The 26,584-nt window shown below is 43.5% G+C and overlaps 1 protein-coding gene across 3 annotated transcripts in view; it reads left to right on the top strand.

The window, feature by feature from the left end:
* The first annotated feature begins 1,448 nt into the window (after positions 1-1,448).
* LOC124302376 (uncharacterized) overlaps positions 1,449-26,584 on the top strand; it is a 122,783-nt gene continuing 97,647 nt past the window's right edge. For all 3 annotated transcript variants that reach the window (XM_046758503.1, XM_046758502.1, XM_046758501.1), the window contains exon 1: positions 1,449-1,987. In XM_046758503.1, the coding sequence (XP_046614459.1) occupies positions 1,481-1,987 (507 nt within the window). In that variant the 5' untranslated portion in view covers positions 1,449-1,480. The remainder of the gene's footprint in view (positions 1,988-26,584) is intronic.

Genomic DNA, 26,584 nt, shown 5'->3' with positions numbered 1-26,584 from the left:
CTAATAAATTAAATTTTGACTTTATTAAAATCTCGATATTGATCCCCTTCTGTTCTTTGATATTTCTATAATCTCACCTCCACCCCTTGAAACAATAACATAGATCAGAAATTTCAGCTTCCGGTGAAAGAGATACAAGGTATTCAAAGCCAAAGCGGCGTCACTCACCGCAATCACCTGTACAATACCTGTCGTGCCGGGAAGGTCATCCAGTCACCTTATACCTTACGGCGGATATTATACATAGATATGTATACACACAAATCGCGATCGCGAAGAGCGATGACGAGCGTCGAGGTGAGGTGGGGTGAGGAGAGGAGAGGAGAACTGCGCGTGTCGTTTGCGCACCTTTAACACACACCTGACGATGATTCGACGGCGGTGAGCGGCGTTGAAGTGAGCGGAGCGGCGTCGGCGGAGATGGCGGGGTGTGTGGAGGGGAGGGGGGGGGGCGTCGGAGAGGGGGATGAAAGCGTCGCCGTCGATCGTTCCCGGCGTGCCAGAGGGGGGATGGAATCGAGTCTGGCAACCGGCTCGCGTCAGTCGAGCCGTGCGCCTCCATCGCGGCAGAGCAGCTGCCGGAGCGACAATTAATTTCGGGTGTTCGAAAGCTGCCGCGCGGTTTTTTCATACGACCTCGTGGAATTTGTCGATGGGTATTGAACGATGACCGGACTACGCGATAATATATACTTCGCGGATTGATTTTGTTGGTTTTCTTTCGTTCGTCGCACCGTTGTACGCCGATTATTTATCAGCTGTCGGCCGAAGTTTCTTTCGGTGAGAAAGAAAGAAAGAACGAAAGAAGGGAACACTGATTGCGAGTAGTCGAGACTAGTAAGAGGCAGGCGTCCTTCTTCATCCTCATCTTCTTATTCTCCCAGGACGACGACCTCGTGTTCTTCCTCCTCCTCCCCCCTTACCCTCCCTCCCTCCCTCCACCCGCCACGCTTCGTCCGACACTTCGCCGGCTAATTCTTTCCTTCTTTCTTTCGAACTAACAACAGTGTGTGCGTGTGTGTATATATTTTACGTAACGAAGTGATTGTGTGATCCTGTGATACCTCGGCAGATTAAACATACATATATCTATGATGTTCCAACGCGAGAACGTAAACTTGTTGTTGCTCGTCGACGAGTGAAGGGCAAAGTTTTGCGTGTCATCCGCCGCGTCTGCCGATCCGAAACAGTGAGACTCGATCGTCACGGGTACAGGTGTACGTATCGTACAACGATCTTCGAATCGGCGGGGTGGTGTGGGGGGGGGGGGGGGAGGGCGGGGGGGTTAACTACGAGAGGTTGCGACAAGCAGCGGGTGGTAGAAAACCGCCGGTATGAGAGTATAAAGTAATCTCTGTGTGGTGTCCAGGCGACAGGTGTCGGTGTCGGTGGGGGTGGGGGTGGGGGTGGGTGATATGGGGGCAGCGCAGGGGCGGAGGTCGGCGGGGGCGACGGTCTGAACTCGCATCGAAGTTGAGATATGACGATAGCGAGCAACATTGTCGTCGAGTGGCTGAGGTCGCTCCACCTCGGTCAGTACTCGGAGTCCTTCATCGACAACGGCTACGACGATCTCGAGATATGCAAGCAGATCGGGGACCCGGACCTCGACGCCATCGGCGTCTTCACCCAGGCCCACAGGACCCGGCTGCTGCAGTCGGTGAAGACCCTGAGGGAGGAGGGAGCGGCGAGCGTCTACTTCACCCTCGAGGAGACGAGCGACTGCCTCTGCAGCGACAACCTCAGCTCGAAGTCGTCGAGGACCTCCTCCGAACGCCCCCCCAGCGAGAAGGACGGGCAGCTGCAGCGCGCCTCTCCCACCGCAAGCTCCTCCAGCGGGGGGCAGGAACTCGCCAAGTTCAACGACGAGTACGAGGAGGGCAAGGCCGAGCTCGTCAGGATACCCAGAATACAGCTGAGGCTGCTCATTCAGGAAAAACTCAGGCACGACGGCATTCGACTCGCCTCCCAGCCCTACACCACACCGGTGAGACGATACACGAACGATAGGATTTTACCGGGAAATTTATTCGGGGTGGCGACAGACCGGGAAAACCGGGAAAACCGGGAGTAGTCGGGGAATTACATTTGGGGAAAAACGTTTTCAAACCTCAGCTACGCTTCGTAAATTCAGCCGAGCTAACTTTCGGAAATGGTATTGTGAAATTTCTAATTACTTGTCTGACGCGAAGCGACGCTATATCTATTTTAGATCCAAATTTGTATATTCAAAGTGCGCAACTTATGGAGCAATGTTACCCAAGTTTCGTGGGAAAAAGTCAGGGGATTTTGTTTGAGAGCAAAATTGTCGCCACCCTGCCTGTTCTGTCACGATGAGGATGAAACTGGTAACGTTACACATCAGGAGGAAAAATATGGAAAAGTCGTTATCGAATATAATTGGATAATAATGACTTTCGAGGATTTGGCTTTGTACAAAATATCGCTACATTTCGTTCGTCGTGACTTACTAAATTTCAGACATCAATTTCTAATGGTGCGAAGTAGGTAACGATTTTTTCCAAACATGCGTCGTTTACAGCTGATTTACAGTAACGTTGCCAACTTCATCCCCATCTATCACGCACGTATATATTTCTCTCTGCTAATCGTTGTTCGTACTGAACCTTGTACATGAAAAAAAAACAAAGCTTCTCGCAAGCTTTTATCCCCCTGCACGCGACGAAAGTCTGAAATGAATTTTCAGTCAAAAGATTCTAAAGTTAAACTTTCTCGTCTTTTGGGGTGGGCTTCTTTTGGACGTGGAGAATGCGTTGTTTGAGAAAAAAAAAAGAAAAAAAAATGTGATAAGCAATAGCGATTGTTTCATCGTTGCGATCGTTAGTTAGGTACTCCCGTAATCTTGTTCCGATAAATCTGAGATAAATATAATCCTGCGTATAAGGCAATAGAATCGATATCCTCGACGTTCTCCCGCACAGCGACGATGTTGATGACGATAATAGGCAACGGCTGCGGTTATAAGAGATATAGAAACGGACGAAAAGATCGTTAGCTTATCTCGGAACTCGCATGGCTGGTCGTATACATGTATATATGTACTTGTCGTATATTATACATGGGTATAATAACCCATACCTACATGCGCGTATCCGTGTAACGTGTATCCAGCTACCTCTGCTCCTCTATGCTCGGGGGCAAAGAGGCGAACTACGCCTTTCAAACATGCGACATACGCCATGCGCGTATGCATACGTATACATATACGTATTCATACATGTATGCACACGCGTACATTAAACACATTACACGTAGTTCGAGCGTGTATAATTCACGTGTGTGCTCAACGCCTTTCGATAAGGATTATACGCGCATACATACGGTACGTCGCGGCGTCGTATGCACGGTAGGCGTATAATCGTTGGTCGATCGTTTCTCGTGCAGGGTGTAAAAAAACCCACAACACTTTACGCTGCCGATGCCACGCCACAACCCCAGCGGTATATCTGGGATTAAGTATCCGATCGATCCCACGTGTACGTTACGCATACCTGTACGAATACAAGGTATGTACGCACGTGCCTAGATCCGCGAATTATTCGACTGTAAAATTTTTTCCTCCGCTTCTTCGTATTGTATTAACTGATTGTTCGGATCGAATTTTCATCTTCTCATTTTACCTCTGATGGAACATCCGTACGGAACTGTATTTTATCGATGCGTTATCGTGCACGTCGCGTTCAATGATTTCAATTCGTCAACTCGGGCAGCCTGAGAACGAACACGATCGTTACTAATACATCGTCGTGTGTTCAAGCGTATATAGTTACGTGACGACTATACGGTGCGCATTTTTCAACCTGTTCCAAATCGAACCATCCGATAACGCCCCACGGGGTGACGATCTTTACGCCTACGCGATATACAACACCCCTTTCCTCACCCTGTGCGACACATACCAATTCCTCCGTGTACGTATACACGTTGTACGTTGGCACGCACCCACGTTTCACCCTGATTCTCGAAATTACTTCTCCTCCGCCACGTACTCCGCGAATGCACGAATTCAACCCCTGCAGGACGTATATTTGTCCTGCGCGTGTGTGTACGTATAGGTGTACGTATATACGTAGGTATCGCGACGAATAATATTTCACCACCATTCCTCGTTTACCTGTTCAAGTTTATACATTTCCGAGCGCTTATTTGTTTATTTTTATTTTTATTTATTTATTTATTTTTTTTTTTCACGCAACGACGACGAGGACCGCCGACATCGATATCGATAACGAATTGAATTAATCGTTTCCAACCGAACGACGAGGTATAAAATACACAACGTAACCCGCACCGAGCGTACCTACAGCTATTCAGAATCCCAGACATGACTTACGACAACCTAACCGAACCTCCGCCTTAACAACCGCACGCAACTTCGATGCACGTACAAAATCTTGTCCCTCCCCTCTTTTTCCTTCAGTCGAGTTAAACAGCGGCCGTGGTGGTCCAGTCAATCATTCTTCTCTCGTGCTGCTGCAGGGACTGCCGTGCGTGCGTGCGTGCCTGCGTGCACACGCGTGTCAGGCGTTTCTACCAAGTCTGATGCCACGTTTCATCTCCCCCTCCGTATACTCTGTTGCTTGCACCGTACGTGTATCATCATCGTCTTACACGCGGTTTCGCCCGCCAATCGATGCGTCTTACACGCACGTACGTATCTACTGAATTTCGCACCGCGGTTTCAACGAACAAGCCGTCGTCGTTACGTTATCGTCGTTCGTTTTCGCCTTCGTCTTCCTCCTCTCTTAATTCTCTTCATCTCGTCGCAGGTTCATTCAGGCCCAAGGCGTAAACGCTGGGTGAAATACAAGGCGCGCTCCGTAATAATCCTCAAGGTTCGATGACAAATTTTCTTCGGGGAATTTCGAGGTAATCCCATCGTTCGTTCCCCCATCGCTAAATTGCGCGTGTTTCTTAGGCTGTACGGGTATAAGCGTATCGCGGGCATCCACCGCGCACACTCGGGTGTACGAGTATGGATGTAAGAAACTGTCCCCAATTCTGTGGATAAGGAGCTCCGGCCGCAGGGTGTTAAGGGTTGATATAGACGCGCCGCCGAATGGACCCGGTCACTTATATTGCCGGTCGAACTAATCTCTCCGCTCTCGCGGTGCTTCCAGACTCCAGCCGACCGACCCTCGATGCCCTCGGGGGGACGCAAGGCGTGTAACATGTATGTGCGTGGCTATTCGGGAAACCCGAAAACACGGATACGTATAGTTATAACGAACGAGAATTTTCGTATATTGAAAACAAACGTTTTATCGGACGGTACTTGAGAATTATCGCGTTGAGGAAAAAACGTTATTTAGCAATTTTGGAACCGTTTGAAATTCAGTAAACCGTAACGAAACGAAACATACTCGTGTTTTGGAATCCTACGCCCTTCGGATTATCATTGCGAAAGTAAATAAAATAGCGACCTTACGTGGAAAATTGTAAGAGGAAAGCGATACGATTGCACCGGTCAACACGAATTTTGACTCTGGGACTCTGGGTACCTAAATAATAAATGAGAAAATAGTTTTATTGGATAAAGTTTATTTTTGTAGAAATCAGAACGATATATCGGATTTTGAGAAAAATGACCTACTTTCTCAAACATTTGTTGTAAATAACAGTTAAACAAACTACAGTTTTGCATTGAAATCACTTTTATTCAAGAATAGAAATTGATGATAAACTACAAATGTAAAAGAATTGACAGACAAAGTTTAAAAATGAATATTTTTCGTACTTCTTTTGTTTTTCTATGGAGTTTTTCGTATAAAACCCCAAACGTAGTCTCCCATCGTGCTTTCACTATACTACCCCTGGTAACGTTAATAACGACAAGATCCATCGCATCTTGGTAAAAACGGTTTCCTTTTTCTTCTGAATATCCACCCATATTAGCTATCGACAAAAAAACTTCAACAATTATTTACCAAGGTAAAAAAGACAAAAACAAACTTTACAAGTAATAACGAAAGGTTTTAGTTATTATTCGATGTATAGAATAGAAATTTATTTATTTAAATAGAAGCCCAAGGAAAAATTTTTTTTTTTTTTTTTTCAATTCTATTCTTGTACGATTTTTCATTCCCATACGTACATACATCGATATAATATCCTACCCTCGAGTTTCGAGTTGTGCAACTTCGCTCTCGCCAATTGCCTATACTTTATATCTACTGCAGATCCCCCGCGTTTTACTATATATATTTATATATATATATATATATATATCTAAGCGAATCGGCAGCGTGGGTTTGTATCACAGATATGTGTGTATGTATACAGACTCGATCCTACATCCGCGTGTGTATTAAACGCATACCTGCAGAGGTTACATACGTACTTCTACGGTAATAGCGTTTAAATATTTGAGTGAATGTCCAATCGATATCCCCTGGTCTGCACGGCTATATCAGGGTGGCAGGGAATAAGGGGAGGGAAGAGGAGGAAACGCTTCATGAAATATCAAAACCGGAAAATGAAATACTTTTTCCTTTCTCCCTCTGTCGAATCAGAGTTTTTCCTCTTCTCGGGGATACGTTTTTCTCCGTGCAGAGATAAATGAGGTATGAATACATGGATGAGTAAATGAACGAGTATGATTTTTCAATACAAACACATTTCTTTATTATACTTTTCATTTTCATCCCCACTCGCGCAAGAGACGCGGAAAATGAACAAATATAAGAATTAATAACAGCCTTGCGGATGTAAAATTGCGCACCCTCAACTATTCGCTGTGATGTGGCAAGAGCGTTTGCAGAGTCTGATCGTTCCTTTTATATGCGTCTTATAGATCGTCGGCGGTATTTCTAGATCCCTAGCCGACCGATATCCGTCATTGTTATACCTGTGCTCTGATCACGCGACCACGGCACACTCGAGTCGAAGGTGCGGATGGATTATTTCTAGAAACGACGGCAGTTGTACGAGTGTTCGACCCCTTTCCGGCGCCGACGAAGATTTTCATCGGATGAGAGAAAAAGTTGGGAAATTTATTGTGAAAATTGAAAACACTGCCGATGCAGTTCTCTCGGCGTATATTTCTCCGTTCCGCTATTCGATCGCTATTCAAACGTCGAGTAAAGCTTGGGAGTCGCGCCAACCGCGGAATTACAATAACTATATGGCGAGCCGTGGTTCGGCGACTCTCGGCGAAATGCAGTTTCCGCCGCTGCATCGCTGCGGGTCGAGGAGAGGAGAGGAGAGGAGAGGAGAGGAGAGAAGTACGAAGGACCTCTGCTCCGAGTATGGCTCTCGATCTCCCTCCACTCGCATCGCCGTTCTTTTTCTTCCTTCGGTTCTTCCTCTTCTTCTACCATGGGACGAGGAGGAAGAAGAAGAAGAGAAGGAGGAGGGTGACCGAGGAAGACCGACGATTACCGAAGGTGATCCTCTCGCTTCCTTGACATTCCTGCGCCGCGTGAGACCCTCACTTTATATCCTCGAGCTCCTCTTCGTCGCGGTGCTGGAGGCTAGGTGGCCGGGACGTTGTCCCTTGTGAATCTTTGCAGGTTTTGCCTTCTTCACCGATAGGACGAAACGAGATTAAACGCAGAGGATAATAAACCGGCGAGAATAACAAGACTCGTATGGATTACGCTGCGTCTTAGTCGTTTCATTTCGACTCCTTGCTCCTTAGCTTTTCGCTCTTGCCTTGATCGCCGCCTATCTCGTATCCAACGTGGAAACTTGATAAGCTTTCCTCGTATTCTCTTACCCGCATGCAACGTATATTGCATGGCAAAGACTGCGAAGGATCTCACATTGCAACAACGCGATGCAGTGATTCATTTCTGTGAATCGTTTACGAGGCTGAATTTAGCAATGTTGATGTGACGAAACACGACGTTAAAAGAAGAAAAAAAAGAAATTGAATATTGTGCAATTTTAGAATGATTTTCGAGGAGTTGACTTTGCAAAATATTACTATGTTTCGTTTTTATTACAGTTTACTAAATTTCAGACAATCTCAAAGTTGCGAAGTGAAGTAAAGTGCCTCGGGATAAAATCTCCGGGACAAAATGATGCTTGAAAAAAAATTCCCCTGCATAGAATTTCGCGGAGGGATGATTTTGACCACGAAGGATTTTGTCCGGAGGAATTTCGTAAAAGGAGATTCTTGATGATAATCGCGAAGTAACGATTTCTCTTGAATATGTTGCATCGTTCAACCTCCTTATCCTTTTGCCGTATCACGCCGATACGTTGAGGTGACATAATAATTTTCTGGAAAAAGTCGAGTCGCTTCTTCGCCGACGACATTTCTTGCGCAGAAATTACAAGGTCCCTACGTGAAATACATGCATGTACGTAGCGCTCGAGATGTTATTCCGAGAGAATAAAAAGAAAGAGAAGAAGAGGGAGAAGAGAATTTTTCGATACTCCGCGTTCTCCCTCCGCCGGCAGCTCTTAGCGATCGGAGGCTGCAGTTTGCGGACCCTCGCCGCGGGGAGGGAGGATCGCGAGGATCCTTGAGGTTCCCACGTGGACCTGCAGAGTGGAAAAAGACTTTTGCTCGCTCGGCCTGTGCGCAGTTGGCCAGCCAACTAGCCCGCCTGACTGCCTTCCCGTCGTCCTTTCAACCTTAGCTGCAGGGTTTAACAAGGCCGTATTGGAACCCCGGTTCTCCTCTGACCGGCAGAATAGGTGGGTACGTACAACAAAGCCCGGAAGGCTGCGAACGGACTGCGAATAGAAATGGAAACGGTCGAATTAGGTGCCTCGGTGAAAACTCGACGATATTTTCAATTTCGTTGTTAGATCGGAAACATCGCGAACCAGTTTTTCGTCGTTATTGGTACGATTGCGCGATCGTGGTCAGTTCAGGTTTCGGGTTTGGACTCGCCCGGACTTTTGAGGCACAAAATCGCAGGGTCCTTAGATCCGAATGACGAATGACGCAGCCGCTGTCCGAGAAACAAGAGATATTACGCACAAGTTCCTTAAACTTTCCCGGACTACTTGGAGGATTTTGAGAAGGAAAAAGTAACGTCTCACGATTTTCCGCGAACGATCCTGATGGTAACATCACGGGTAGGTAGACACGTGTAATTGATCGGTGGGATAAAAATACCTGCCTCTCGACGAATTTACTACCAGTCTGTAAATCTTGCGGCTTATTCTCTCTCCTACACACATATACACACGTACTAGGTATATCGTCTCTTTTCTCTGGAATTCTCGAGTGTGGGTGTAAGGCATAATAAGGGAAATAGGCTTATTGTCGGGACGTATGGCTACGCCTGCGTCTTTCCGCGTGTGTGTGTGTATACGTATGCATATTACAGTCGTCTTCATTGAAGCGATAGAACGGAATGAAAGCGAAGGGGCGACGTCGAGCGTATAATGTGCGTACGCGTAGGTGCGTGTGGTACACCGTTGGTGGTGTGAACGCCATTAGCCCATCTGTCTTCCTCCCTAATGATTACGGCCACGTGACCTGATGGCCATGCCGTGAAATAAATAAGGAAGAGGCTTTCCTGACTCCGAATTGCCCGCGCAAGTCGTATAACTCTGACATCGTTATGTACATAATACATGCAATATACGCACAGGCAAGGTAAAGAAAATTAATAACTTGTAATAATAATTGAGGCACTGCTTGAATTCACTTTACTTTATTATTTTGTTACCAGTAATTGCCAAAGCTGATTTTATCTTTGTCCAACTCCAAGTACTAAATATTAAGATATTGGAATATTGTACACTCTTCGAATGAAGTTTATAGTATTTACATTCTGTAAATAGTAAATTGCAATTTATTTCTTCACTTGCACATGGCTGTAGCTCTCTTTTGCTGCTGCTGCAGAAGGCATGCTAATTAAAGCTACGTATATATAGTGTGGCGAGCAGAAATTGAGGAGTTTAATCAAGAGAGAGAGAAAGAGAGACAGAGAGAGGTAGTGGTACAATTCCTTATTAGCGTTTCTTCTTTCTTTTCGTCTCTTATCCCTCTTATTTTTTCTTTTTCCTCTATCTTGCGCTTATTTCCTGTCCCCAGAGATTTTCTCCTTTCGCATTGTTATTATCATACGGCTAAACGTGTGTGCAGGCTTATCGCATATTCCCATTTCTGCAGATATTGCATTATTGCAGAAATATCGCCACAAGAAATCAAAGACTAGGTTTGAATGTTCGGTAAGAAAGGGAGGGGGGTTGATTCATCTTTGCACGGTTAATATATGTAACAGTCCAGGAAGCCTGGCGATTGCGTCGGAGCCGGGTGGAACGGTGAAAAAGAGAAAGGAACCGAGATCGGTCGTTGTACGAGGAATCGTTCCTCAGGAGAGAAAATTGCTCTCTATCTCTACCTGGTATACAAGCGTTCAAGTTCGTTACGACTTACTTGTTCCCCGTGCAGAGGCTAGGCAAAGACTATTAGCATATCGACGAAAGATTTATCGTCTCGTAGAGCTACCGCCGTGCCGGTTTGCCAAAAGAAACTAAAAATCGACACCGAATCTGCATACGAATGTCCGACGTACAGGTGTGTACAGTAAAATTGCTACATCGACGAAAGGGAATGTTGAAATTGTTTGAAAAAAGTTGCATCGCGTATTCCTGGTCGTGGGAATTGAACTGCGAGGTGGGTGGGATAAATTGGTGTTTGACATACTGGATTGATTTCGTTCAAGTTTCGAAGGTTTCTATTTTTTCTTCCGGCTGATAATAATTCTGTAAAAATTCAATGGTTTGAACAAAATCCGAAATCAATTCGTAAACGGTTCGATTTTTCATTTTTAATAAATAAACAAGCAATGAAATTCTAAAATAAAATGATTCGAAGAACGTTCCAAACCTCAACCACATGCAGTGTTCCGCGACAAGTGGAAGAACAAGCCTGATCCCTGTGACCGTCTCAAGTTTCATTGGACGCGTCGCATTCGCGGAGAGTGAAAAAGAAGAGGAAGAAGACGAAGAAGAAGAAGAAGAAGAAGAAGAAGAAGAAGAAGAAGAAGAAGAAGAAGAAGAAGAAGAAATAGTAGAAGTAGAAGAAGGAGAATAAGTTTCGGGGACCTGGGCGGAATTGTTCTCCGCTTGAGGCTACAATCGTAATACGCGCTAAGAGGAAATAACCTCCTGTACCAACGTCGGTGCGGGCCTCGTGTTGGGATTATAATGCCACCCACACACGCGCGCCTTATAATATGTACACGATGCCGCTCTGCTACCTAAGCTATGCTGCCGCCTTTAACTACGCTCGAAACCTTTGTTCGAGACGAGCCTTTCCGCTCCTCTCGTCGCACAATGCTCACCAAGCTAGTCTCGTCCCACAGCGACGAGGTAAAATAGACTAAAATAAATAAGTAGGTAAATAAAACCTGCAGGGAAGAGAGAAATTGGACGTGTTTTTTTTATATCACATCCTCAATTTATTTATGCTTGCTATGACCTGCCTCGGGGTTATCGCCAGGTGTCGTGGTACCCGCCTTTCATCGAACTCGGCCCTTTAGTTTGACCCTTTTTTGAATCGGTTATTCAAGATTTATATTCAATTTTTTAGATATCGTAGGCATTTTTTTTTTTTTTTTTTCGACACTTAGACTTCTGCGACGTCAATGTCGATGTTTTGAGAGGAATTATGGCGATTTCGCGAATACAGTGAGCGCTGTAAATAAAAAAAGTGTTGAGAATGCCTGTTTTTACAAAATAAATGTAATTGTGGGAAGGTTATGGAGAATAGAAAAGTGGAACTCGGTATTGTTGTTGAATCCGTCGTAAAAATTTCCAAATTCAAAACAGAGGATCCAACATGGCGGATTGAAAATATAAAAATTACTCCCATTCCCTCATATAATATCAGTCATTTTGAGTATTGGAAATTTCTCAGATTGGACCCGATTTTTGAAATCAGTCACTGCGAGAACTCTTAAATACCCAGTTTTAAGGAATTTGACTGCAAGGAAAAATGTATGCTTCAACGAGAAACTATATAATCACAGTAGATCTGGCAATTTTGCAACTGACCGAAATTCGTTGCCTCCTATATACCGCAACAAAGCAAAAAGTAGTCAGTAATTTGGTCGCTCATTGTCAATCCTACTTCAAAGTAACTCTGCAGAGGTACCAAATGCAATAAGAGTGTGAATACTTTCATCGCTCCCAAGTTGAGACGAGTTTCCGTCAAGATTTTGATAAAATTGTATCCTCGGTCTCTACTCGTACGAATGATTTTAATATTCCCTCCTCCGACGTGCGTCCAAGACCAAATACCTTGTAGTTATCGCACAATAATAAGAGAGGCACGATAGCGTGAGACCTCGTCCTCTTCGTCGGTCGTTTCCCACCCGATTCTTTTTCTTCCTCGTTCTCGTCTTCTTATTTTTGTTTCGACGCGGTCCAGGTAACTCAAATTAAATCATACTCCGGAGCGATCGCCTTCTCGGCTCGTTGTCCCTTCGTATTTCCGTCCAAGCGTCGCCGCGCCGCGGCGTGCAGCCATGAAAACGAACGTCGCTATCTCTCACTTTCTCCTTCTCCTTCTCCCTCTCGCTTCCTCTTATCTTCCCCCCCTCGATTCTCCGCACCTGCTAATAAATTGGTCCAGAGATATCAATCTCGTTCGACGAGAGACGCTGCAGGATCCATCCCCGTGCAGCTATAGTCAGGGAATTATGCCGGCGCTACAGACCGCGGGAGGATATCCGATCATCGAAACGCGGATCCTCGACTAATTAAGGTTAACGAGCCCCTCCTTGCCGCACACCCCTCCGGTATACCTATACAGGCGCCATATATATTTTCGTATTAGTACGTCCTACGGGACATTCGATGTTATACAGGCTGACGTCGGGGAAGAATACGATCGGAGAGTCGTGCATACTTCCCTGTCACGCCACATGTCGTGGCCTTTTCATTTCGTCTAAACGTGGAGAGAAAATAAAAAAAAAAACGAAATTGATAAAATATCAAGAAGGAAGATTTTACTACCCTGCGTTATCTTCTCGCCTGTACAACATACCTTGTTATGTATACGTGGTATACAGTTGTATATGTGTATATGTGTATACGCGCATATGTACCCAAGTATAAGCGGTAGTATCTCTGCGCAAGGTATGCGTGTACCTATAACGTACATGCTTCCGCACGGCAGTCGCGTTTCTACAAATATATATATATACCTACAAGGCATGGAATGAGCCGGAATACAAATTGTCATTCTCAGCCGAATTTACAATCCCTACCCCTAAGCTGTAAATACGTTGTTAGGGCACGAGGATACGGAAATTATTACAGCTATACACACCACCTATATACGTACATTGAGAACTATTTTTAACAAAGCGCGGTAATAAAATCTGACGCTTCTCGAGGTAACCAATCGATCACCGCTGCACCGTTTCTACACAAACTTATCCAAGGTGTAATCTCATACTCATCGGAGGAGGAATGGAGTAATACGTGAAACTCCACGTGGGTACCTTATACCTCATGCCGATGGAAAGAGGTACGGTTGCGTGAAGAGGAGGATAGACGGGCGACTGTGAAAGAGGTTGGTTAAGCGATTAATTATTATTAACATCGGTGTCAGGCCGTGGTGATTCTTTGTCGTTTTTATTGTATCCGTAATGCACGAATTCTAGAGCGCTACTTTGTCAAGCTGTACTGTACGTGTGTATGTGTGTTCACGTGCTGTGAAGTGGGTCAAATACGAACGAAATACTATAAGAGGATCAATCTTTTCCAATGTTGTTTAGCGAGTTTCAATCACCCTTAGACGTCGTACGAACCTCTGCGGAGTGTTTAGTGAATAATAAACAAGCCGGAGAAACAGTTTTTCATCGCCGTGAAAAGGAAAGAGTTTGTCGGTCTGTCCGAGAAAATTTTTGCGATGATCTTGAAAACGGCCCGGTAAAAATCCGAAAATGACAGGACTTGGCAGCCGAATGGAATATTTTTGAAAGAAAGCTCGGGAGAAGAAAATGTCTCGAGAACAAAAAATTTATAAATTTTTTTATAAAATAAATATGTAAACTGGGAAAAATATAATCGTTTATTTAGAAAAATTAGTAAGAAGGAAAAAGTATATGTTTGTTGGAAAAATGTTAAAAATTGATTTGTTTCCGGTAAAATCGGAAGTTCGAATCGATCGGGACATGGCACGTGCCATGTTTTTCACGTCCATCATTTCGTTGTAAAATTCTGCATGCTTTAGATTTTTTCATCAAACCGTTTCCGAGATCATCGCGTTTTTCTAGAAGTTGGGTGAAATTTTCTAAAAAGTGATATTCGATCGAAACCACGAATACTTTTTTCTTACATCACGAAACGTGACGAAAAGTAAGAAAGACAAACGAGTGATGACCTGCGCAAAAATGGGGGGTTTCACGCAAAGTTGAAGCAAAGTGACAACAACGTGTACGTAACTAGGAAGACAATGCACCTCCTGAGAGCGAGGAAATTTCTACACCGTCGGTGAAACCTCGACAGGAACGTGTGACAAAACAAAGCGGTTGCAGGGCTTCGTTCCGTCTGGGAAACCGCGGCTGAACTTGCAGGATCTTCCGCCGTCTGCAGGCTTCGGGAAATGCAGTTTGCGTTGCATCCACGGCCAAGACTCGAGGGTATATCCAGACTCGAGTGGAGGAGATACTAGCTGCGGATGTCCCGGACTGTAGAGAATTTTTCCGCCGAATCGCGGAATCTTACAATAGTAGGATACGTATGACGTGGAATCCAAGAGATCGGATCGATTGCTTTTCATATCGTGGGTACTTTCTTCCTCGTTTATTGTTATCTGTTCATCTTTGTCCCTCGTGTTGCGTTGGCTTCGGGAGTCACGTCAACTCCTTGTAACACTTATAATTGAGGGATTACAACTGTTTGGACGTGAATGAAATTTCATCGTGATTAAAATAACAATACGATAAATATGTTTGACAAGAGGTAGAACGTTGCGATTGATCGATAACCTGGGGAGTTATCATTGATAGATTGTTACACGAGTATAGATTGAAATTCGTTGATAATAACTCGCGACGTGAAGATGTCGGGTATGGTTAAAGGGGTAAGGTACCCTTGAGAGCCACAAAACATGCCTATTTCCAAACGTTATTTCTGACGTCGTAAATAAAGATAGACGTTTGATTTTTTATTATTGTCAATTTGAATCGTCCAGTTATCAACTTGATTCACATTTAAAAACAATTGTGTTTCTACAATCTGGAAGATATTTACTACAGATTGTTGGGAGCAGATTTTAGAGATTTTTTCCGAAATTCCGCACCCAATATGCCGTAGTCGATGTCACTATCTCGGTTTAAATTTTCATCTAAATTGTTGGAGCGGTTTTCGAGATTCCATATACACCGTTCAACGTTGCGACGCGGGCAAAACTCGCGTTATTGCTAATAACTTTTTGATTACTGAAGCTGAATCACTTTTTCTCAAATGAGAACAAGGTTGATAAATGGACGATTCAAGTTTGAAAAAAAATCAAGTGGCTATCGTTATTCATGACGTCAGAAATAATCAATGGTATCCTGACGACCCCCTTAAGGGTGCGTGTACAATTAACGTATATTGGCAATTGTAAAAATGGCAGGGTTTTAGGAGAGGGTGGAGGAAAGACAGGACAGAGATTATAAATTTGTAGGACGCGGGTGTGGTGGGAAAATGCAGTTGGGTACTTGAAAGGTTGGTAATTAAAAATACGGACAGAAAACTAGCGGTTCGGGTGAAAGTAAACAGAAAAAATTTGGGAACCAGATGTGTGGATGTGAATTACCTCTTCAAGTTAAGATACTCGCACAGGTAGATGGGGGTCGTCTCAATTCCCTGTAATCCGACTTGTATCCCGTGCAGGGTTCAGTTACAACGGATGCATGGGGTATTCCACGTCAAACTGAACGGTCCGCTTCTCTGACCCATTTTAATCTGATTGCCCACAATTTCACACAATCAAAGTACATATTCAAAGGACGAACTTTGAATTTATTCAAATTTTTGCGACGCATGATTACTTCACAACTCATCCAACAAATTGATTTCAACAATAGTTTGATTTTTTCCGCCTACGTAGCGTAAAACTTGGACGGCGTGTGAAAAAATTTCTTTGACAAAAATTTTAGGTTCTCTTGCGAACTTCACGAAAACATTTTTTTCAGATTTTTCATAACCCCGTTTCAGTGTAGTTTTGATACAAAATGCGCACAAATTATTTGTAACGAAAAGTATCCCAATCGAACGGGCTACAATTCAAAGACAGCGTGCCGTCTTCAATGCGAAAGGTTGTCCGAAAACTTCGCAGTGGGCGGTGCATTCGTTCGGAAGATACATCGACAAATATTCACAGAGCGGCGAGAATTCGGTTCAAAGTTCGCGCCGCGACAACTAATTTGCTCGCCCTGCGCGTGGCGACGCTGCGCATGCGAGAGCGATGTTCAATTGTTGCGCGTTTTGTTTATAAGTTACAACGGTTATAACCTCGGCTGGCGACTTTTTCTCGCGGAGTATAATTCGGTCTATCGTTTCTTACGATTCCTGCCGTGATACGTGACTTCCCTACCGCCGGACAATATTTTCGAAGCATATTCGTCCAAGGTAAGAACTCAACGACGCGTTGCCTATCGTAATACCGACTTATAACTTTCACCGTTCGTATCGCCACATCGCGGTACGTATGGATGAGACATTTCACAGTTCGACCGTTTTAAGCTATTACTTGCAACTTTTGAACTGCTTTTCCGCCCACTACGAAACTTACAGACAATCTTTGGTATTATAAACGACGCGCTGTGTAAAAATTTCAGCCAACTCGATTATGACACTGTTCTGTTACGAAAGATTTCCGAAAATTTTTCTCCAAGCTATACCCTAACGAGGCACGAAAAATTGCACAAAAGCTGATTATATATATATATATATATATATACACGTATGTACGATATGAGGAAATTCAATTTTAAAACGTGCAAAATTCTGACATCCAGTTCGTAAGTCCTGTTTCACGTGATCCTGCAGCAGGTCGACGGTGGTGGTGTTACAGATTCTGGTACCTTGAAGCCAAAGGCGTGTAGACGTGGATACGTATGCAGGATACCTGAATGTATTCCACTTAGCCGACAGCCCTGCGGCGGCTGCAGACTTGAGCCCATTAAATCGAATTAATAAGCCGTACTATGCATGCAGCATGCTGTGAAATATGATACCCTGCGACCCGGCCAGCTATCCTATGGCCACCATTCGCCACCCCTTTTCAAAGTGATGGTTACCGGAAGGACTGGCTGCCTGCAGCCTGACTACGCGCCCCCCCCTCTCTCTCTCTCTCTCTCTCTTTTGCAGCAGATACGCTGCATACACTTGAGCCGTACACCGCATACACCATGAGTGTTATGCATATCGAGGGAAGTTGCTTTCGTGGAGGGAAGAGAGAAAAATCAAAAATCGCAACGAAAAAGACATTCTCTTATAGACAACGCCGAAAAATTTTTACGCTTCTCTGCGACAGGTCATTTGGGGCGGGGCTGAAATATCAAATTTGAAATTTTTCGTAAGTGCGAAAATGCAAAAATTTAAAAACCTACAATCATCGAAATTCCGAATGATCCAACATTTTCAGTTCTGTGAATTTCTAGCTTGATGAAATTTCACCACTTTGATCTTTCTTTTGGATTTTCGATATTTTTACGTCCGTAATCCTGGTCTTTCTAATCTTTTTACACCCGCTCGTTGAGTAAACTACACTACTTGGGTATATTTTAACTTTCGGAATGTCACTCTGTCGAAACATTATTTTTCGTAACTTTGCTCTATCGTAACTTGAATGTTCGGAATCTTGCATTTCGGAACTTTGATCCGTCGGATTTCGGACCATTCGCAACTTCGTTGTTTCGTAAAAGTTTGATTTCCTTACTTCAAATTTCGCGACGAAATAATTCGGAATTAGGCGTTTTCGGAACTTTTTAAATTATAAACTTCAACTACACCCCGGTCATTATTGTATATATGGTGAAGTCGAGAAGCGAGTGTAGCGGTAGCTAACGGATATTAATACTCCCTCTCGGTGCAGGGTGTTGTGTCGTCGGTCTGGTTTTCCTTGAATTTATTTACTTTTCTTTTTTGTTTCTTACCTCCGTGTCTCTAACGCTTTCCCTGCTGTAAGCGATCTCGAGTATTTTCACGACGAGGGGATTTGAGCTTTGAGCTCTGACCTAACGGCGTACCTTTCACGCTAGAAATTATTGACCGAGTCAGTGCACCGCTTGAACAAGCTGCAACACCTCGTATCTCGGGGCTCCAAGTTGATCCTCCCACCCTTGTTCCTCATTCATTCGATCGATACTTATCACGATTTTCGATCGCCCGTGCGCGTTCCCCTAATTGCAATTTTCGCAAAGATTTTTTCCTTTCAAATTGATTCGCTGCGTCTGCACCATTTTCCTACAACTACCGCAGCGCGGTGTTTACAAAAAGTCACTTTTGCACCAGTCCGCGTTCCAGCAGCGATAATTTTATTTTATTACGAGAAAAATCTCTCCAGCGAAAGCTGTTCGCGATATTGTCGAATAAGGTTAATCTGCGGAGGAGGAGAACCGACGAAACGTTTGGCGACGGACGCTCGCGAAGACCGGGAAAAGAGGAGAAGAAATCTGCAGAGGCGGTTCGCCGTCGTTTTTATTTGCGCGAGCGGCGGATATCTCGGAAGGATCTTCCTTGAAGCAGCATTCATGGGATCCTCTTTGCTCTCCTGCAGGTTCACTCCGATTCGCTCTTCCGTTATTTGCTTTCTCTCTCTCATTCTCTTTCTCTCAGTTCGAGTTTGTATGGTAAAAAAGTCGACGCCGACGAAAATTTACGACTCTCAAGCGAAGCACGACACGCCGCCGAACCTCGGCCTCTGAATACATACCTTATGTACGTACACATACATATACATACGTATATGCACATAGATATACGTATGTACCTGGGACCTATACGCCGGAAAAATAACCAGGCTACGATCCAACCGTCAAACATGATTATTTATTGTCTCACTATCATTTTATTACGTGGGGATATACATTCGCGTATATTATATGTTTATAATACACGCATATGCGATATGGGTTTGGATCTACGGTGAATCGAATGTTTGCAACAGATCGAACTTTCCGCGATCCCTGTGCAGTATACGTACCTACATAGAGGAAGAATCACAATAGCCGAAAGTGGCTGTGAATCTGATGGAAACGAAGCATTCTCTTTTGCCTGTATAATTTTTATTTTATTGCCAATTTATTTTCGTCATTTTCATTTCGTTCGTCTTTCACTATGTAGATTTATAATTCGCGTGTAGGTAGGACGATATAATAATGGAATCAACGAGAGGCGCGAATTTCACGCATCTCCGCGTCTATAACTACCGTAGGTATACCGCATACGCTATGTTATACACCCGTGCATGCAACTGCTGTTGTCATTTTTGCACGTACGCATGCCCGTACAAACTGCCGTATCCCGCGCCTCCTTCCTTTATCATCTTTTTTATTTCCGTTTTATCACCAAGTCCCGTCAGAGGTGCGCATGCCTTCCAGGTCTGTATCTGTGTACCTGCAGCTATTCTCGAGGTTTTCCTATAATATTACCGCATACAAGCGAGAGGGAATTGGCACTTTACCAGCAAGAGTAAAAAAAGATAAAAACCATTTCACCAACCGCGGTACAACTGCAAAAATGTTTCCATCAAATTGCATCCTTTTTCTCGGCAAGTCTTGTTTCTTCTTTCTTTTTATCATACCCAGCCCACCTCCCCCCCATCCATTCTCGTTTTATCTACTTTTCATCTTATTGCTCGATTTTTCGCGCTACTTAATCCTTTCTCCCGGAATTAACAACGTTTTTAAATCCCCGTTAAAGTATATTATTATTAACCGCTCTGCCATCGTCGAATTTAGGCACAATGTATCACGTGTAAAAAGAACATTTTTCCCAAACTACGATCGTGAGTGAAAAAAAGACGTTGATCCAGAGAGAGATGCACGTAGCGATGTTTGAGGATTTAAAGAAATTATTACCCACGTTCAACGGCGTACAATGTACGCTTACAATATCATACTTGCGTATGTGCGTCTGTAATATGTTGTAATATTCGAGCACAAACGAGTGACCTCTTTAATTAATTTCAAACTTGCCCGACTCGGCGTATTAAAGCGGCTCTCCAGCCATGCAGGTGATAAATGTGAATATCTTGCGCGATGTGGATACGATTTATATCCTCGACTAGCTTTACTCGTTCGCGGTTCGTGATTTCTGGTTATAATTCACCCAGCGCTCAGCTCTCTGTGAGACTGCTGCTGAGTTTCTGACTTTCGTCCTTGTCCCGGTCGCTTTATGTATACATACACATTATTGTTGCTGTTATTGTGTGCCGTATCGCTTCGCAATTGGGGGAGAAAAGTATAGGAACATATCGATCGAATGCAATAATAGGAAATGTTGAAAAAATAAAAGTAAAAAAAAAAAAGAAAAAATAATAAAAAATACCTCGAGAACAGTTGAGAAGAAAAAATAATGTATCGACTGATGCGAATCGAGGTGCAACCGTGTAACGGGAGTATTTGAATTAAAACTGGTTTATGCACCTTGTACATCTTCCGCACGTCGCTGTCTCTGTTAATTGTAGGGGGAAAGAGGGCGCAGGTTAAGGGAACGCCACTTAATATCTATATATAATTATAAGGTAATCGAGTCTGCAGCCAATCAATTTTCCTCACGCTCGAACGAATGTTATTTCAACGCGCTTGGGAATATCTATCTATGTACATTACAGAGAGATATGTGGGGGCAGAAGGTTATTTTCTCCGATCACCCCTAAGGCCCGGGAATCCATGTACAAAAGGGAAGTTAGAGGGTGCCGATGGAAAGAGGAGAAGGAAGATGGATAGATAGATAGATAGATGGGGATAGAAAAGAGCTGTCAATCTCTCTTTCTTTCTCTCTCTCTCTCTCTTTCACACAGACACAATTTACCGTATTCCTCTTGCTTGTAATTTCTTAGATCCAGCACGATCTAGTCTGGAACTAGCATTATTTCTACTTTTATATCCTTTTATTGTACTACTTTGTTATTACATTTTGCCAACGGCTCGCCAAGGCATAACGATTAAATCAATCAATCGGTCGATCCCTCTCTCTCTCTCTTCAGTAGGTCTACAACCCGCGTCAATGTCTGCCAATAAAGTTACGCGAAGTCTATAATGAACCCTGATCACGACGCTTTCGCGCATATTTTAATTCTCGATACTTCGTTACCTCATTCTCGTACTTTTATTTTATACATTATGTTTTTATCCATAGAATTTAATCTTTAACCGCGTTAGGAGAATCTTTTCTACATTCCATTTTAAACTTTCTTGCATGACTCGCCGAGCATAAGTAAATGAACCATATTCTCTTGAACAGATTATTTCGCTAACTATTTCTTGCCGGTCTATTTACATTATAATCAATTGTTATTTAAACGTTACAACGCATACTTACAGTTAATCACTTCTCTTTTGATAAACCACCGGCGGTACACGTCCTTCTCACCCTTCGAAACGCGCGTTTGCAGCGAAAATATAAGAGACGGGCTTGCATGCGGACGCGGCAAGATCGCCTACCCCTCACTTTTTTCTCCCCTTGATCCATCCTCCGCACCTCGGCTTGCGGCCCGAGGCAAGTGCCCGCAGACGAGCCGAACCGAGCCAACCAACCAACCCCTGCAAGCCAAACTCGATCCAACCCGCCGGCGAAGCAGCTTCTGTCTCGCTGCTTGCTTTTTATCCCGCAGCCCCCCAACCTGACCACCCTTACCGATCTCTATTCTTTCGGCGGACGGCTGCCGCCGACCCTCTTCGCCTCACGTTTGCCGTGGTTCTTCTACTTTTCTATACCTACATTCTGTATATGTGGATATACGCGTATAGGTTATGCATGACCGTAACGATATGTGAAACGAACCGCAGAAGTTGGGCAAGTTTGAATAGCTTACGTAGGATCGTCGCGAAACAACCCATTCTTCTACTTATTCGTTCGCTGAACTGTATTATACACCCCCTTCCCTTCCATTTTCAACAAATTTGAAAAAAAATTTACTCCCTATTCTTCTTATAATTGGATACGTTATACCATCCGTACAATAATATTATACTGGTTCAATCTACCCTTCGTTACTTTATTTCATCGACGTCTTCTGTTTTTCCTTCCTTCCTTCCTTCCTTCTTCGCGTAGCGACGTAATCTTGAAAACGCTGTGCGATCTCCCCGGGTGAAAAGTGATAGCAGGCTGTGACTCACTCGCGATATGCTGCAGGCGAAATTTATCAGCAGTCCAGCTGTTTCTCCGTCTCTCCGTAGCTGCACGATCCTCGTGGGAACTCTTTCTCGATTCAAATAATTTCAGAGTCTCCCTCTTTCTCTTTTGAACAGCCTTCCCCTGCAAAGTTGAAGAAATTTTGCTGCGGTTTATTCGCCGCGACTGCAGCGTGTACGCATATTCAAACACGCGTGAGGATGAAAATTCTTTCTCAAATTTTCACTACACGACGATATAAAAATAAAATGAAAAAACTCGGTAACTTTCATACCTCGCATGATTCATCCGCCGCCGCGTTCCTTCGGTCGTTATTGTAAGGGACGAACCCCCCCCCAAATTTCTGCAGGGGTGTAAAGCGAAGCTGCTGGCTAGCCGCGTTTTCTACTCGTCGAAATAGAAAGCACCCCTGCCGTCTGCATCCCTTGATCCGGACCCCGAAAATCCCCGTCCGTCTACCGTCTAGTTAGACGTCGCCGCGACGCGTGTCTACAATTTATTTTAACGGCTTATTACGCTCTCATGCCCGGCAATCAATCCTGGATTAAGCCGACCGTGTAACCGGCCTTAAACCGTTGAATCCACCAGTTATGCGTCTGATGGTTATAATCAAAGACGAGATTTCTTTTCTCTCTTCAAGTTTTTCATTTCTCCGGTCAGTCGGTCAACCACATCACCGTGATAACGGATTGGGGTTTCCAAAAGACCGACGTTACGCTGATAAAACATCAGGCTGAAGTTGGCAACGTTATCGTAATGAAAAATTACTATTTTTCAAGTTTATACTGACCGACAATAATAAAGAATGAATAGCGGATATTCAATCGAACCCTTGGTAGAAGGGTTTGGGGAAATTTTTTACTCACGAAAACATTAATACTTGCGTATCACGTGTTAAGATTTTTACTAACTTCAACCTCATATGTATAATTCAACTCGGGCATTATTGCCGATTTAGGATTAGCGAAGCAGGTCGAGAAAGTCACACACGCATTTGCGTAACGCGATGTACGCGTACGCGGAATCGGAATCCTCCGCACTGGCGATGACGAGCGTAATGAGATTAACTCACGTTTCACACTCTCGTTGTATCGCGAAGGGTGGGCAGGCAGGCAATTCGGGATTGCCTAAGAATGGGAGGGCGCCGGAGGGTGAAATCCGGCCGATTCGAAACCCCCAAGCCTTTTTGACAATAATAAATAATCGGATAAATTGATCGGGGATTTCCAGCCGTGAGTCATTCCGCACGCAACGCCACGGGACAATCCGATCTCCATTGTGCGGAGCCGTTCATCCCCCGGCGTTTCATCCCTAAAGCTCACCGACTACTCGCCCCGTCCACCCTCGATTCGCCGAAATATACAAACGTGCCGCACATCTTCTTCGGCCAAGTTTAGGCGAGAATCGTTTTTTCCTTGAATCGAAAATATACCTTGCTAGTGTAATATCACATTGTATACTACACACATCATATATACATATATATCGGTTTGATAATTGATCGTTAACGTCGGACCGAATTTCTCCCGACAATGTTGACAAAAGTTATTTAATTTCAACCCAACGATCTCCTGGAGATTTAAAATATTTAAAGACTTTCTTCTCCACGCGGCTTTGCAGCAGCGGCGCAGGTGTAATATTCGTTATTATAATTATTACCGCATCGTGCCTGCAGGTGCAAGGAGAACCTGCTGTTTTTCCAAGCCGAAGCTGACGAAGCTTGTTATCCGAGTATTGTTACGGCCGGTGTAACTAGAGATCGTATAATAACGATTTAAGCCTTGAAATTATTCGAGAACAATGTAAAATACTCGGCTGCGTTTTATAACTCGTGGGTGAAATTGTAATTTTATTAAAAAATAGCGAGGAGGGAAAACAGAAAAAGAAGATAAGGCATATAAATTTAGATGTAGAGTGTAGATATTTATATCGTACCCATGCGCTATACAAACAGCTGTTGGTTAAATCTGTTGAATTACGGCTACCTATTACCGAGGTTAATCCAAGGATCAAATACCCCCGCGACTCCACCTATAAATGCACCTCGATTTATCGCCGTGCCGGACTTTTTATTAACCCCCATATCGGCTTATTGGCTGGCTGATCTACGGCCGAAGTTTGACTCGATCGTTAATCGGCTCCGTCGACGTGCAGCGGTGAAGCCTCCGTTGGTTTTGTTATTGCGTTTCGTATACCTAGGTAGGTACTCGAAAGATTGACGTCTTACCTCGTGTGTGTATGTTAGGTACGAAATATACGCCTAGGCAATTTACCGCACTTTCGGAAAATTATCCCGATTCTTACGTTAATTGCGTGATGGATATCTCTGTGTATATAATATGCGAAGCTTTTTACGCCAACTCGGCATACGGTTGACCACGACGTTTTTTCAACGTTATTACGACCTCTGAAAAGGTTCCGAAAAAATTACGGAGTCGGCGTGGAACGCCCCGTATGCATTATACATCTTTCTAAGTTCTCGATTCTATTTCTCGTCGCCCTGCAGCGGATGACTGTACACCATACCTACAATTTGCACATATATACGAAAGATTATCAACGACGCCCTGGGTGGAAAAGTTTCTTTTGTATTTCGTTAAATTGGTGCTCTCAATTTCAACGGAATTCGTTTAATTGAAATAGCGAAAGAGAGACGAAAGGGAAGAAGTGGGAGAAGGATAACGAGAAGTTCAATTGAAATTTGGACCGAGCTTTCAAACCGTACAAAAGAAAATTTCATTCCCTCTTCTTCTTTTTTTCTTTACACGGTCATCAAGTTCCGTTGATCAAATTCCACGGTGAGGGGAAAAAATAAAAAAAAAAAAAAAAAAAACAGTGAAAACGGTAATCCGCGAAAGGGTCAACGCTAAATATAGAATTTGCCAATGCAGCAGAGAAATAGATTTTTACATTTCAGCAATTGATGCCTTTTTTTCAACTTTCGTATGTTCTGTGCTTGTCCATTACACAAAAGTTTCTCCCTCGGCTTTTGCAATATCTGGAACGTTTGTATATTCTATATGGGACTTTCTCCGCCAGAACTTACGGCAATAGAAAATTCGAATTTTTGACTCCATTAAAATTTTTATGGATGATTACACCTAACGAGAGGAGCTTTCGCGATTTTTATCGTTCGCGTGGTCTTCAGATGTGAATTTTCGTATTTAATTTTTCAAAACTTAAAACCTGTTGAAAAATTTACCAACTGAGAATTTTTATTTATTTGTTCAGCCAATTTTTTCTTTCAATTATACTTTAATAAAAAAAAAATACAAACAACGTGATTATTGTCAATTGCGGTATGATTTTTTCATTTAAAGCTCACACTTTGCGATTTCGAGAGGCTGGCAACTTTTTATTTATTTATTTATTTTTTTTTCGAATTCCTATAAAATATTTTGCCTGATACGACGATGTGAATTTTTTTCAGATATACGCACTAATGCCCACTAAAACCTCGCGGTTAGGGATTTTTTTGAATATCATTATTCTTACAATAAAATATATACTGAAAATGTGTCTGAAATGCGTGTATTTTGAATGGAAAAATCAATCCTGTTGGAGACACGGGTTAGAGTTGTAGTAGTTGGAGTAAACATCTGAAAAAATTGAGCAATTGTTTTTGAATTATTTGAAGTTGATTTGGGTGGGCGAGTCGCATAAAAATTCGTCGACACCCTAAACAAGGGACATCCTTACATATATATAATACGTATATGTGTTTCCCTGGATATACGCGCATATTGTCGGAAGAAATTCCTGGTATGCGAAATGACGAACGAGAATTGGAACCCCTCGGCGTATTTCTTATACGTATATCGTATACCTATCGGTATGTTAATCGTTTATCTCGGTAATTGATCGACCCTCCAACGACGGTTTTATAATCTATATACGAGAATACTGCCGAGTAAATTAAAATACCTGTCGAAGGTACTCCCCTTGATATATATTTTTTTCCCTCAACTCGCCTCTGCCTCTTATCAATTTTTTCCTCCCCTCCACCTCCTCCTTCTCCCTCTTCTCCTTCTCCTTCTTCTTCTTCCTCCACCTCCTCGAACGCGATACATCATTTATATACAATTACGCGTATTACTTTTACACATTCACCCGGTCTTCTCCGACTTTCCCAGGAGAAATTATCTCACAGGGTGAATGAAAGATGTGTTGGAGAAAATTGTAATCCGAGAACCGTTTCTTTTTCTTAACTGTTTCAGGTGAGTATTACACCTACCTATATACCTACCTTACGCGTCATCGCTACAAGCAAAACTTTTCGACGCAGCGC

This window comes from Neodiprion virginianus, chromosome 4, assembly GCF_021901495.1.
Source record: "Neodiprion virginianus isolate iyNeoVirg1 chromosome 4, iyNeoVirg1.1, whole genome shotgun sequence".
Lineage (NCBI taxonomy): Eukaryota > Metazoa > Arthropoda > Insecta > Hymenoptera > Diprionidae > Neodiprion > Neodiprion virginianus.
The sequence above is the reverse complement of the archived record's forward strand: the minus strand, read 5'-3'. Positions and strand labels throughout refer to the sequence as shown.